Genomic DNA, 15,272 nt, shown 5'->3' with positions numbered 1-15,272 from the left:
TACTATGTAGGCAAAACGAACAGGAAAGTTGAAGACAGGTGGACAGAGCACAAATCCTGTATCGGGACAAAAAACTGCAAATCCCCAGTGTACAGACACTTCCGAGACAAACACAATGTTTCACAAAAGAGATTTATGGTAATGGAAGTTTTATGACCTCTGAGCAGAGGTGGTAATCTTGGAAAACTCCTGGCACAAAGAGAACTCTTTTGGATTAATAAACTGGATGCCATGACCCCTCTTGGGATCAATGAGGACTACTACTTGGACCCATTTCTATAATTCAGATCACATTCTACATGCTAAGACACAATTTAAGTATTGTATGTCTGAGATTTGTCTGCTGTTTCCTAATGTTTGCATTCTGTGTTCATGTTGGCCACTAGTTGGCATTAGAATGTACACCCACAAAATGTTGGGTCAGTGACTACTTACAATTCTTTGTACACTTCAAAAACATCTGCTTGTATTGCTGTGAAATATGTACAAACAGATTTTAGGATTTCTTATTTTACTGTTACATAATGCACTAGGCACTTTGACATACACCAGCTACATCCACTTTTCGTGGATCTATTTATCACCGGCCCGCCCGGTCTTTTTCTGAGCATATTACTCCCAATACGGTTATTTAGACATAGGATCATTTACTCCACACGATCACCTGGTACTCTCTGGTATACCCCCTTCGATCCACCCTTAGGCTCTTAACCAAAGGCATTCACAATCCTTTGCATCATTTTAATTCATATTATTTTGGCACTTCTCTTTCTACCCTTATGTTTCTCAAAGAGGGCATTGTTTATCAATAACGGCATCATCCGTTCCTCCATCCATTTAAATAATTCGACACTTACATCTTTATTGGCATTGTTTACGTTTGTTCGCGCATGCGTGTGTGACGTCACAACATCGTCTGACGTCGCTGGTGCATGCGCGTATGACGTTATAGCCGCCATTTATATAAATACACGGACGTGCATCAACTAGCTCAATCGTTCGCGGCTCCTGACCGCATTCGGACGCTTCCCTACTCGCCGGTGATGATCTAGTAAGTACTCTTTACAGCAAATACAATTAGGCTTAGGAGTATCCTAAATCCCTTGTCATACATTCCTCCTTTTGTCATTTACCTGGTTGAACGTCTGGAGCACATCCAGCTAATTCCAACTGACTTATTCAGCAACTTTTGCTTTCCTTTTTTTGGGAAAATTTATTTCGGTAAGATAATAATTTTCCATTTCACTCTTTATGCCCGTTTAGATTGCACATCATCCATGTTTTCCCCTTATATCTTTTCTCTAAACAAATGACAGGATGTTTTGTTACAAAAAAGATACTAATTCTTTAAAAATAACAATCGTGATTTTTTGAATTGATATGTTCGATTAACACAAAGTACTAAATACTAATATTGTTCTATACAATCTTTCTTTTTGTAGACTTAAATTGTTGAATATTCTGCCCCTGATGAAGAGTTACACAACTCGAAACGCGTTGGGCATATCAAGATGCAAATAAAAAGCAAAAATTGTTTTTTATAAACACAAACTCTCTATTGAACTCTTTATTGAAATTGTACTCCTATGTAATTCCAAGTGATTATAATTGCTTAAAACTCAATACTTAATCTCCATTAGGCCATCTCTGGCCTTTCAGAAACTGTGCAGGGGACGTAGCTATCCTCACTGGATTCCTCTCTTGTTCTCTAAAAAGGTTTTGCTTACCTGATTCCAGAAAGTCGCTCCAGAGCATTGAGTGCACATAGGTGTCCAGAGCAACCCCCTTTTTCCTCTGACTCAAGCCGCTGCTTGTGTCCCATTTTGGGTCTCCCATGGTTAATTATAACTTGCTGCTTCTCAAAGACTAGAGACTCAAATAAATCCACAGGAACTCTTCCTATTCTGCTGCTTGGCAAGACTTTGAGCCCTCTCGGAACTGCCTTTAGCTAGGGTTGTGTTTTTGGACTTAAGACTTGCTGTGCTCAGAAACTCTCTAGAACCTTGAACCAGACTAATGTTGCTCTAACCTCTTTCCTTTAAGTTGCTTTCTTATGTGTTTGCACATAAATGGCTTACCGTAAATCTGCTAAGAACCGCATGTGCGCGCAATTTGAGTACAATGGCATTGTCTCTTCCCTTTCTAACTTTGCAACAAATGTAACCGCGAACAAACACAAGTGAAAATGTCCTTTGAAGTATATCTTTAAGTGTACTAGTGTAAACATATGATATTTAAAGTGATTCTGGTGTAAATATATAATTGTATATGAATTATAAATAAAAGTGCTTTGTTGTACATGTCTAGCTGGGTTCATTGTACTCAACTACAGCTCACTTCCTCTTAAGTTAAGTCTGACTACTCTGCCACTCTACCAAGGCCCTCGGTTAGTACAGACTGCTTTGTAAGAGTGGGAGATCTACAAACCACTGGGATAGTTTACTAAAGTCTTACCTCCAGGTGGGACGCTAGGAAAACTCCCCCAACACTGTTAATCACTTGGTGGTTGGCTGTCCTGCAGGACCTCGAGCCGCCCAGTTTAAACTGGTTGCAGCCAGGCACACCTAAAAAACAAAGCACAGTGACGTTTTGGGACCCTCCATCACTTCCTGCCTTGCCAGACACACTGGAGCCTGGGTGGGCTTCACAGGACAAGCCTGCCAAAGACCAAACTCTCAAGGAACCCACCCCCACCTGGAATGATGGAGCCCAGAAGGAACTTACAAATTAAAAATGGCTAAAAAAGGACGGGGTGGAGGGGTGGCATTTTAAGAAAAAAGGTAACCCATGTGTGCTGTACTGCAACTGAGAAATCGGTCTGCTAGCAACCTGCTCAAAAAGGTAGAAAAAGTATCCATTGCCAACAGCTGTTTGGTTTTGTTAGTCAATGTAACAAAAGTTACATGAGTAGTGGGAAAAGAGTTGCTATGTAACCGGCCAGGGCCCCACAAAAGAAAAGGGAAGTAAGATCACTTTTATCTTACTACTCTTGGGAACTGTAGTTCACACGATAATGAAATTAAAAGGGAAGTCAAAGGGACTCCTCAGTGACACTGCACAGAGGGTTCTGTGTGTCACAGAAATCAATGACGGATGCCTGTATTGAAATACATGGAGGAAAGCATACTCGCAGTAAAGCAAAAGGGATTTCCTGGCCTGAGATGGCAAGAAGGCGGCCAAGAAACAATGAGCAAAACGGGCACATTTTCTTGTGGCACTGCCATTTTAGGGCACTAGCCACGTTTAGTAGCCAGATGCGGTAAACACAAATGTGCACACTGAAAATACTGCAAAAATTGAACTGCTGCCACCAGCTTGTCTTTGGGCACAAATGAACGAAAGCAAACATCCCCAGTGTAAAACACTATGGTGATACCATTGTAAAGATGATGTGTGCACTGTTGGAAAAGCTACCAAAGCAGGTAAAAAGTAAGAAAAGGAGAAACCTAGTTTCCCAGTACTGATAGTCAGGTCTGATCACTGGCCTTTTTCCTCATTTTGTCATGGGGAAATTTAAGTGCAGCTGAAGACTCAACTTCTCTGTAGAAAGCCAGGACAAGTTCAAAAATAAAGTTTGGGGGTCCATAGAATATGGAGGAAAAGTTGCCTAAATAAATCTTTTGTAATTAGTCTAGACACCTTCTCGAGGATCCAGCACTTCAGAGCTTTTGGTACCTGGTGGATTTACGAGCTCTCTTGTGGGCTACCTCGCCAAAAGCATCTTGTTTCTGTGCTAGAGTCTGGATCTTTGGTGGTCGCCAGCTTGTGCCACAAGAATTCCAGCTTCCTAGCATCAAGGGAACCTGTCCTGGAGCAGCTGCTGTGACTGAGACTGGACGCCCGTTGTCGCCTGCAAACGGTGTTAGTCACTGGAACTCTCCTTCCTCCATCCTGTGAAGCGTCCTGAAGAGGTGTGCATCTTTGGAATCTGCATTTCTTCACCGACAGGGATTCCATCTTGCAGTTGCACCTGACTGGAAGAATCCTCAAACCCGCAACTCCTGGGCAACTCAACGGAACAAAGGGTAGACGAATCATGTGGGGAAAATCTGGGGTTGGGGGGAGGCAAGCATATCTGGGCCAGTCCTCCATAGGATAGCATTGGCAAGTCCCTAGGTCAACTGTTTCCACTCCACGCACCTTTTGCTCGTTGAACCTGGCCCCTGTGTTATCCTTGGGTCTGGAAGAAAGGTGAGAACATACCCATCTTTGGGTACATCGTTGTTAAACCTTTAATCAGTTCGAAACTTCACCACCACAAGCCCATTGCATCCTTTTTAAAGAACTCATACCTGTGAGAAACATTGAGTTGGACCATGTGACTTTTGGGCACAAGATCCCATTCATTTTAGGGTTTTGACTACTAAAATTACGATATTGTACTGGTGACTGGTTCCCATCATTTGATTGTATCTGCAGTTATCTGCGTTGCCAATTATTTGATGAGGTCTATTAGGTGAACCTAATGGTGATTGTATATATTAGTATTATAGACTATTGTGTGATGGTACTAGTTACATTTTTTTCAGTGTTCTAACGGCCTAAATAGGTAACTATTTTTATAACTGTCCTTTGTGTGCCATCGTGTGTGGACTCATTGAGGGTCTCGGATCCCACTCACTCTCCTGAGGCTAAGCCTTGACTGCTCTCCATTGCTACCTTGATTTGAGTTTTGACTAAACTCTCAGAACTCTGTTCGATGTAACTAGGGTGGCCTCCTGAAATCTGCCCACCAGGTTTGATTTTAGAAATCCAGGTGGAACAGGTAAGTACTCGAACGTTGCTAAATGATTTAAAACCATTCAAAAGTACAATTCCCTTTACTTCAGCACTCCAGCCCTAGAATGTTAGGGGGCCTAGGATCCAAAAGTCACAGGTTCCAAAACAAGGATTCTCTCATGAAGAGATTTTCTACAGAGATGCTTGAGGCGTGTGGTGGTGATTCACAACCGTTTCAAACTGTTTCAAAGTTCAGCAGAAGTTTGTCATAAGACCAAGTTCTCTCTTCTAGATATAAGGCTAACACAGGGGCAGGGTACTTGACCTTGGTTCGACTACCAAACGTAACTAAGTGGGAGCTGGGAAACAAAGGGTTATGCAGCCAACGTTATACTGTGGACTATAGGGGGTGGGGGGCTACAAAACTGGTACGATTACTTCCCCCTGACTTCAATATTTTTTTTTATTGTTTCCCTTTTTTTTTTTCTTCTCCCCCTAGGTGTCAGAGGGGTTGCAGGTTCATGGGATGGAGGAAGGCTAGTTCCAGTGACTATCTGTTTGCTGGCAATGACGGCATCCATCTATTTGTGTTCAAAGCAGTTCCAGAACAGGTTCCCTTGATAGGAAACTGAAAATGTGTGTGACGGCGATTTTATGGCACAAGCTGGATTCAACGTGGAATGAGGACTATTCTGGCGAGGTCACCCATGACTAAGCTGGTCAGTACACCCGGGCAGTCAAGGTACACTTCTGAAGGCTCTTGGGACATGCAACCTCAAGATGATCTCAAGACTAGTTGGTTGCACTCTAAGGGTAGAAGCACCGACTAGGGTCTTCTGAGATCGGGTGGAGGAGCATGGTTTCACTGGGCCAATCCCTGTATCCCTGCTGGTTCACTGCAGAGGTCGTTCTGGTCACTGGTCTGCTGTTCATTGAAGGATTCTTAGCTCCAATGTAGGTCTGAAGAATGACTGTAGGAGTCTGCCTCGTATCCAAATCTGGAGCTAAAGGCAAGTTCAAGCCAACCAGTGGAAAGGCTCTGCACCATTCAAACAGCCAGTAGTTGCCCAATGAAGTACAACTATTGGTTTAACATCCACCCCATCAGCAGACTTTCTGGCACTGGGCATGTGGACTGGGAATAGATGGTCCCAGCCCCTTTCCTGGGCCACAAACACAAAGGCATACTGGCATGACTTTATATGGGAGTTTGTGACTTGAGAAGGCAGGAATAAGGCCAAATATCAATATAGCTAAAGAACAAAAGTGAATCTTGTGAGGCAGCCATTTTAGGACACTAGCCACGTTTAGTAGCCATATACGGTAGACACAAATGCTCGCATAAATTAAAGTAAACATGTAACTGCTGCCCCAGCTTGTCTTTAGGCACATATACAAGTAACCAAAAATCTCAAGTGTAAAATGTTGGGGAGCTATGAAAGTATTCTTATTGCACTGCATGATCAGATGCTGTGTGCAATGTAAAAATACAAGAATTGAAAAGGGAAACCGTTCCACTGTACGGACAGTATAAAGGATTAGTCTGTTTCCCCATAACAAATTAGCAAAGGGGAAGAGAAGCTGAATGAAGGCTTTACTTCCCTTTTTTAAAAAGTCAAGCTCAGGATAAAAAAATAGCAAAAAGAATGAGGTTGCATAAACTATAGAGGGAAAGTTGCCAAAAGAGTCTTTCCTAACATGCTTAGCAGGCTGATGCATAAATTAATCCACACCTCTTCCAAATACACCACACTGATGTAATGCAAAATATATACGTTGATGCACACATAGAGCTCAATCGGGTGAAATCGGAACTTGACACAACACACAGTATAGAAAAATACATGCTATATTATTAAAACAGGAAATGTCTTTGTGCTCTCTTCACCCCACTGCCTCCATGCGCGTCACCTACCTCACATAGGCACCCAATATAAATTAAGGATGGGGCAGAAGAAGGTAACACAACCGAACAAAACTGGTGCAATATCATACAGGCCTAGACATTTATGCAGTAGTTATGGTATTCATTGAGCGCGGACCTAGCTTCGAAAAGCAACACAGCACTTAACTGAGGTATACAATAATACAGATGCATAACGGAGCGCTTTTCATGGTAACAGATTCAGTGGGGGGTAGGATACAGAGGGGCACATGAAGGGTACAGCTGTACCGGGTGGCAGGGAGGAAAGGGGTGGGTGAAGTGGCGCGAGGGGAGACGTGACGGCCTAGCAGTTGAGGAGCGACTCCTTGAAGAGGTGGGTCTCGAGTTCTTTTCTGAATTATACAAGCGTGGGGGCAAGTATGATGCTGACTGGGAGGAGGTTGCATAGTCTTGGGGTCTAGGCAGAGCAGGCTTGTTTTGTGGTCCTTTCTTTTTTGCAGTAGCGGATTTCAAGTCTGCACATGTCCTGGCTTTTGGTGGTGTGATGTTCGTCGGAGATGCTGAGTTTCTTTGTAGGGTAGCTGGGTGATTTGAGGGCGACTGTCTTATAGATGATGCAGCAGGACCTGAAGGGGATTCGTGGGAGCCAGTGAAGGTTGATGAGGGCCGGGGTGATGTAGTCGTATCTGCGTAGATCCTTGAGCCGTGCGGCTGCTTTTAGGACACTTCTCTGGGACACAAAGGAGGACGATGACAGGCCTTCGAGGAGTGCATTGCCCTCATCCAGGTGGGATAGGACCAGTGCTGAAATAGTGGATCTAAAGCTGTCCGGAGGGAGGGAAGGGGGAGAGCTTGATACCAAGCTGTCTGAATTTTCTTAGCTATGTGTGTCTTGAAGGAGAGGTGTTTGTCGATGTGGGATCTGGCGCCAGAGGTGAGCTCAGATGTGAAGCCCTCAGAGTTCATGGTTGATAGCCAGATTGGCATGTCTGGGTGTTCTGTGTTGGTGAGGAGTAGGAATTCGGCCTTTGAGCAGTTGAGCTTCAAGTGTGCACAGAACATCCACAACTCGATAAGCGAGAGGCAGGTTTTGAGCCTATTGATGTCCTTGATGGAGTCGCTCTTGAGGTATAGCTGTGATTCGTCAGTATATTGGTGCATGTGTGGCTAGGAGGGCTCCCATCGGCTCAATGTATAGACTGAAGATAACTGGGTAGAGGATGGAACCCAGCGAGACTCAATATGTGACTGGTAGCATTGGCAATCTAGGAGTCCACCTGAACTAACTGCTTGCGGTTGACGAGGTAGGACTTCGTAGGACAAGGTTGCTTATCCCCATGCGCTGATGTAGGGTGTCCGTAAGCGCCTGGTGGTCTACTATGTCGAAAGTGGCCGAGAGGTAGAGTAGAACCAGGAGGCAGGGGTGGCCGTCCTCAAGGATGTTGAGGGTGTCGCTGACCACATGTATGGTTGCTTCTCCTTCCTATAGGCACAGCCCACCCTGTTGTGTATGTAGAGTCTGAGACCAACAGTCAAGATTGAACACTTCTAGTCAAGGCGTAGGCAGAAAAGGAACCAGACATTTAAATTTACCAGTAAAACAGTCCTTGAGGCAAAGACTGACACCACATTCATTCAGACCTCCAGGACATAGTATTAAAATAATACAAATGCTTACATAATGTAGAGGATGTAAAACAATGTATACACATCCGCAGCACAATGCCTCAACAAATCAGGGTATGGGTTTGCAACACTCTGCAATTCAATCCCAGGAAAAAAATCTACATGGGTTACAAAAATTACCATGACTGCTCTACTTGTAGTCAACATGTTGCTTTGTTTTGTACGGCCCTCTCTTCCCCACTACCCTCTGTAAAACTGAGACCATGGTATTCGGAAAACCTGCCTCCCCTCCCCCCCCCCCCGCCTCAAAACTCCCTGGCCACCTGCTCTTGGCCCCCCCGTGACCACCTTGGCTGCACAATGGACTCGGGACCCAACGTTCTCTCACCACATCAACAATACATCCAAAGCCTGCCATTTCCTCCACAGGCTCCTGAGGCGTATCTTCCCTGCCTTACCTACCCGAACAGACTGGCTGTGATTATGTCCATTGTCATGTCCAGACTTGACTATGTAAACTTCCTATACTTGGGTGCACCTGCCTTTCGGTTAAACTCCAAAGAGTACAGAGCTCGACTACTTCTCGCATTGGGACGAAGGGACCACATCTCACCAACCCTACACTGGCTCTCAATTGGACGCAGGGCCACCTTCAAATTCCTTTGTATTACCCACCGAGCAGAGCACAAAGCAGGCCCCAAATTCCTACAAGAAAAGATCACGCCCTACCTCCCGACCTGCACCCTTAGGTCAAGCACTGCCCTCCTAGTGGTCCCCAGCTCCAATTCGACCAGAATATGAGGGTCACTCTACTCAACCCTGGTGCCAACCATTTGGGATTCACTGCCTCCCTGCATTAGACACAGTGAAGACTACATGGCGTTCCAGAAGGCATTCAAAACCTGGCTCTTCGCCTAACCGCCTGACTGATCACCTAGACAGACACCTGGCATGGTACTCCACTGAATATGGATCCTACCTTTGACAGTCTGGCCGGACTATGTCCAACCCCACCACCTTAGGGCATCTGTCCAGACGTGAATTACAAATCATAGTGGCACTGTGACAGAATTCTGCACCTGACTGAATGTATTCATCACCTCCTCCGCAGGAACTCTGCACATGCTAAGGCCTAAAGCCAGTTATCGCTATTAATCATGGGCAATTGTGCCAGACTTGCAACCAAGCAGCAACATTCTTTAGCTTGATCAAGGCCATGCAATTATGCACCATGTGATCAGCCCTAGAAGGCACCTGCCGAACACTACACCCATTGGCATCCCAGAGCCGAACTAGATATCGGGGGAGGGGAACTCCAACAGTTAAGCTGCGAATCACTCCTACCATTGAATGTATGTAACGCAACTACCTGACCAGTAATTCTATATAGCAGAATTAGAAACCCATGCGCTAATCAACACTTATGAACTTAATCACTGACCTGCAAGTATGCACTATGCTATCAAACCAGGAATTGCCTCACTTGCTAATCGTTACAAAGAACTATAGCAAACGACCTAGCACTTATTTGTTGCTTATGCCAACTATCCTGGCATATCAAAGTAGAAATACCTACCAAGGATCTAGTTCAACAAATTGCCGACCGAGGATAGCTCTAGCAGCTATGCAATGTGAACATCAGTTTTGGGACTGACCTCCCTGTCTCCACCCACTGTCACCCAGCAAGGTACAGGAGTCCATGCCCTTGACAGGGACTGGAAGCTGAACAGAAACAAGGTCCCCCTAGAAAACACGCACAAAAAAACACCACTATGCTAACTCTTGCCTCTGCACCAACAATTAGAATGCAACTACGCCCCTCAAATAATTAGGCCTAGCTGCACACATCACCCTTGAGCACCAGTGCCGCCAGAATGCAGACACCATTCCTATTGGTCTTACTGCACACATTCTACTGCCCTTACACAGGCACCACAGCTAACCCTATTATGCAGCTTCACATCACCTACTGCACACTGGCTACACACCTACAGAGTGCACCCATGCACGTTCTACTATACTACTTTCTCCACTGACTTGGACTGTGGTCCCCAAGGGCGTACAACCCGCAGCACTTTGGATTCATGACCATGTAAAAGACGCTATACAAATGCCAAATAACTTAACATAACTTGTGTCCTGTGTTAGGCAGATGAAGGACTGGCGCTTGGTGCTGGGAGAATGCGCACAACAGGTGCTGCAGTGTGCAGGTGGATTGGTGGCGGGGTTGCTTGGGGGAAAGTGCCCGACATATCTTTTCAATGTAATGCTGCTGCAAAAAATGTGCTGGTCCGGTTTGACAGGGTACTATGGATTAGGAGTACAAAAGTCCATAAATTAACTTTCACTTGTGTTTTTAACCTGCTTAACCTGATCATTTTATTTTCCTCAGAACTTTTCTACACTAGATGGCATTGTTCAGTCTCTCCAGGTTATAGCAGAATGCATAAACTTCTCACCTTACAGCACTAAATATCCACCAAAAACAAAAGGTAAGACCACTATGTTGCTAAAATCCTGTAATGCAGTAATGTTTTGATTTGTTTGCGTACTTGTTCCTCCCTTGGGTATTTGTAAATTACATTGTATGCTTTATGCTCAGACTGAACATGCATGGGAAAGCACAGAAACAAGTATTTTGTTGAGTACAAAAAAAATCAGATCTTGTCTGTTTTCTAAAGTTCTACCCAGACTTCATAAGAACCATATCTGAGCCGGTACATAAAATCCACTCTTAGTAGAAGGTTGTGCCACCTGAGAATGTTATGGCAACATGGACAGAGCAGCCAGGCTTATTTTAGGGTGGAGAGAGGGCTGTAGCTTGGTGCACAGAAATTGTAGCATACATACGGTGCAAAGAAACACTGAAACAGTATATATTGTAAAAATAAAGGTTTTATTTAAATAAAAGTAACAAGATAAATCTTGGGCAAGTAAGTACTATAACATATATAAACACAATCCTAAAGGACAACTCAATACCTAGGGTTCACTAACCAAGGTATAAACGTATTTAGAGGAGCATGTAGCAAGTCAAGGCGAGTCAATCCTAAGGTTATACATTCAGGATAGTAATATACTATTCTTTGGGAATAAGACCAGGTTAGTTACTTTTAGATTACAACAAGTAATTCAAGGATAGTAGATCGACTGTCAGTCATGTAGTGACGCAGTAACAGAAATCACTTAATAAACCAACCCAGTTACAAGTATAAACCTTGCAACAGATATTACTTTGTTTAACACAGTTCAGAGCTAGTAAGGTAACTTGTATACTTTTGAGGGGCCTTGCGCTACTCAATGTTAAGTATGAACAGTATTTTACATTGCACGAAGCAATTTAGGGAAAGCAAAACTCCATTACACTTTTATGAAAGACGCGATATATTTCAGGGTAAGTAATTGACCCTGTGACTGTTTTAGAAATGCTCTAAGCAGTTTCAGGGAAAGCACAACCCAGTGTTATAAGTTCAGAAGAGTAGCAGCTATTCAAGGGGAGTAAGACCTATATTCTTTTAAGAGCGGCTACAAGCAACTCATAAAACAAGTATTAACTTCAAGACTGTTTTAAGTCTGTATTAAGCAGATCGGGGAAAGCAAAAGACAGTGGTGCACTTTAAGAACACAATGTTATTCAAGGTAGGTAAACCCTATTGGTAATCTTTTACACTCATTCAGTTAAGAATAATAAAAACGTAACAATGCTCATTACCTCAGTGAATCCACTCTCTGCTTCCATCGGGCAAATATTACCGTACCTGTTGCACTTAGCGAAGGCAGGGCTCTCCCCTTCATCCATCAAGGTGCATTTGTCCGCTAGATCAGCATACACTACTAACCCAGGTCAACAATCTTTGCTCACCAAACCGGCTACCAAAATATTCTTAAAAGGATTGATGCGTACTCCCCTCCTCCCACACACCCACCCCACCTCGCGTTCTACACCGGTTCCTGCATGAAGGCTGAACACAGTCCTAGCAGCGCTCATTGAGCCACCATACGAACCGATTCATAGGTGTGACATAACATGTTTATCCTGGAAAGCAGCTTTCTTAGAAGCTATCACATCAGCCATCATGATTAGCGAGCTGCAAGTACTGTCTTCAGAACCTCCTTTCACCTTGTTTCTTAGAGACCACGACATACTAAGGACGCATCCGAAATTGTTACCCAAGGTGCTGTCAGAAATGACGCTCACCGGGCGCATCGTACTTCCAACTTTCTTCATGAATCACTTATCTGATGCAGAGAGATCCTTACACTTGCTTGATGTTGCAAGGGTTCTAAAATTTTAAATTCAGAGAACTAAGGAATTCCGCTCCTCGACTAGACACTTCATCGCATTTGCTGGCCGGACTAAAGGACAGCACAAATCAAAGAGTTTGGCACGTTGGGTTTACCAATGTATCAGTCACTGCCACCAGTCTAAAGGCAATCCACTCGCCAGACCGCCTTTAGCCCACTCCACCAGATGGAGGGCAACTTAAGTTGCATTTCACGCTGGAGTACCATTTGAAAGACATCTGCAGAGCTGCATCCTGGAGCACTCTGCATACGTTTGCCAAACATTACTGCCTGGCAGAAGATACCAGCAAAGAGTCAGCAGTTGGTCAAGCGGTTCTCCGCCATACCTTTGCGTAAGGTAGGAGCAGCCTTCTCTTCCCGCCTTCCCTGGTAATGTAACCTGTTACTTGCTGGATAGTAAGGCAAACAGAAGGATCTGCAGAATGTACATAAGGTATGGGCATGGCCTAACTGCTTGGTATTTTCTATTCAAGCATCTGAATCGATGAAAGATCCAATGGTGGAGAAGTTTTAGTTACTTACCTATAACTGTATTTCTCCAGCATTGGTATCTTTCATAGATTCACATGCGCCTGCCAGCCTCCCCTGAGAGGCTGCTCCCTCTCCCAGCAGCCATCAATTCATGTAGTCTTCTACGGCTCAAAATCTGAAGATGGCTGTCTGGGGCGGAGCTTAAACCCTGCCATCTCATTGGTTAGGGCCATAAAGGACCAAAGTGAGGTGGAGGGACTACACAAGTGAATGGTTCATAGGCCATAATGGGCAATCTACATTGTATTTCTATGGAAATAATGTATATATATTTAATTTTTAATTATTGAAATCGGAGGATTCCCAGTCTGACGACGAATATTCAAGCATGTGAATCTATGAAAGATACCAATGCTGGAGAAATGGTTACAGGTAAGGAACGGTGTCCAGTCATAATATCGAAAAAATAAATTCGAATGACAAAGTCGAATCAATAATGTCGAAAAAAAAAAAGTCGAATTTGTTTTTTTATTATTTATATATATTTTTTTGGGTTTGGTAAGTAAAAAAAAAGGGGTAAAATAAAAAAAATAGAAAAAATGGGGGGTTGGGGGGGGAACCCCCCATTTCGAATAAAAAACATATTAAAAACAAAATTCGACTTTTTTTTTTTCGAGATTATTTTTTCGACATTTTGACTTTCGATTTTATTGATTTCGATTTTATGTCTAGGAACCGTAAGGAACTAAAACGTCATCTTCTTTGGGTTCAGCTCCAGCGGTCGACTTCCCAGCAGCTTCCAGGATCGGAGTTTTTAACAGGAAGTACTGCTCCACTTCTGCAAACTCTCCCGGCAGTTTATAGAAAGGGGGTGGTCTTGCTGGCCAATCGGACTAGTTTCTTCTCAGGCAAGGTGAAGGACAAAGGGCTGCAGAGTTTTGGACTCCTCCCTAGCTTCCTACCTTCTCAGACACTCTGGAGCCTCTGCGTGGAATGCAAAGGACTCACGCCAAAGAGGCAACTTCCACCGAGGTTGTTCCCGCCAAGAATGGCAGGGCAAGACCTCAAACAAGCAAATGAGAAATGGTGAAAATAGGAGCCCACCATTCTAGCAGACTGGTGTCCCTTCTGCAAATAAATTAACAAGGGGTGTCCTGGGAGTCCCTCTGCCAGACATTAGTGCTGGTTACGAGAGACTTACCCAGAGTCTTTAGCTCACCATCTTTCACAGAGAAGACATATCCTAAACATCAGTCTTTGTCCTGCCCTGGGGCAGTCCAGCACCGAAATGCTAGGCAATTCTCCTCTGAACAAGAGTACCAACAGCAACTCCAGACACGTGTTTTGGTCTGGTTGGACCTCATCAGTAGGGTGGAGCTGTGCCTCTCTAAGAATAGTGAGCAAGGGGTCCACGGCTGGATTCCCCTAGTAACCTGGGGTGAGACCCAAAGGTGTCCCTTCTGTGCATTACCGAGGCTGATTTAACAGCCTGCGAGTAATAAGACTAAAAAGTCACTGAGTTAAAACCACTGCCACCACCCATTCAAGTAAACTTGCAATTGTAGCAGTAATGTTACAGGTAAGTGAGAAAGGGGATACATTGCATCCCCAAGCACTAGAGAAAGTGGGGGCGTGCTGGCTCACTATATAAAATGTAAAGGGGATGCAAATCCCTCTTCACACCTTGGGAACAGTAGTTCACCCAAGTAAATTAAAGAGAAATTAACAGGGAAGTCCAAACGTTATTGGGAACTATAAATCCAAGCACACACTATGGAGTGACATAAACCGGTCACTGATAGAGTAAAAGACTAGCTCATTGGGGGAAAAATTCCCACTCACCTAGGGAAGGGAAAATAATTTCTAAGCCAAAAGTTCTGGTCTTGACACAGGTCAAGAAGATTTTCTTTACATTTATGACAATCTTATCCAACAATGCCTGAGGGCGGACCCAATTAGGGGGTGGGGGAAGCAACCCTGCCGCAGGAGATGCTGTGAAGACGAGGCCAAGGCAATAGCGGGTACCAGAGAGTGGACAGGACACCCAACAGGAGGTGCCCCGCTGGAGAAACTGAAGAGCATGGATAACGCCAAAGCCGCCACAAGAGACAAGTGAGCTCAGAGAGGGGAAATAGGACATTGGAGCGCTTCGCAGCATATACCACTTGCCAAGTAGTGACAGTGATATTCACAAGGCAAACCTGAGCTGGGACGCCAGGTGCATTACGGAGTGAACAAATGAAAGGGCTGAAGGAGTCGAACTGTT

At 44.3% G+C, this 15,272-nt stretch overlaps 1 protein-coding gene across 2 annotated transcripts in view; it reads left to right on the top strand.

Annotated features, from left to right (window-relative positions):
* The window catches only part of RIF1 (replication timing regulatory factor 1), a 1,074,525-nt gene that overhangs the window by 410,061 nt on the left and 649,192 nt on the right, over positions 1-15,272 (top strand). For both annotated transcript variants that reach the window (XM_069616488.1, XM_069616487.1), the window contains one exon: positions 10,623-10,722. In XM_069616488.1, coding sequence (XP_069472589.1) covers positions 10,623-10,722 — 100 coding nt within the window. The remainder of the gene's footprint in view (positions 1-10,622; positions 10,723-15,272) is intronic.

The sequence above is a fragment of the Ambystoma mexicanum genome, chromosome 9 (assembly GCF_040938575.1).
Source record: "Ambystoma mexicanum isolate Mex_15411 chromosome 9, UKY_AmexF1_1, whole genome shotgun sequence".
In the NCBI taxonomy this organism is placed as follows: Eukaryota; Metazoa; Chordata; class Amphibia; order Caudata; family Ambystomatidae; genus Ambystoma; species Ambystoma mexicanum.
The sequence above is the reverse complement of the archived record's forward strand: the minus strand, read 5'-3'. Positions and strand labels throughout refer to the sequence as shown.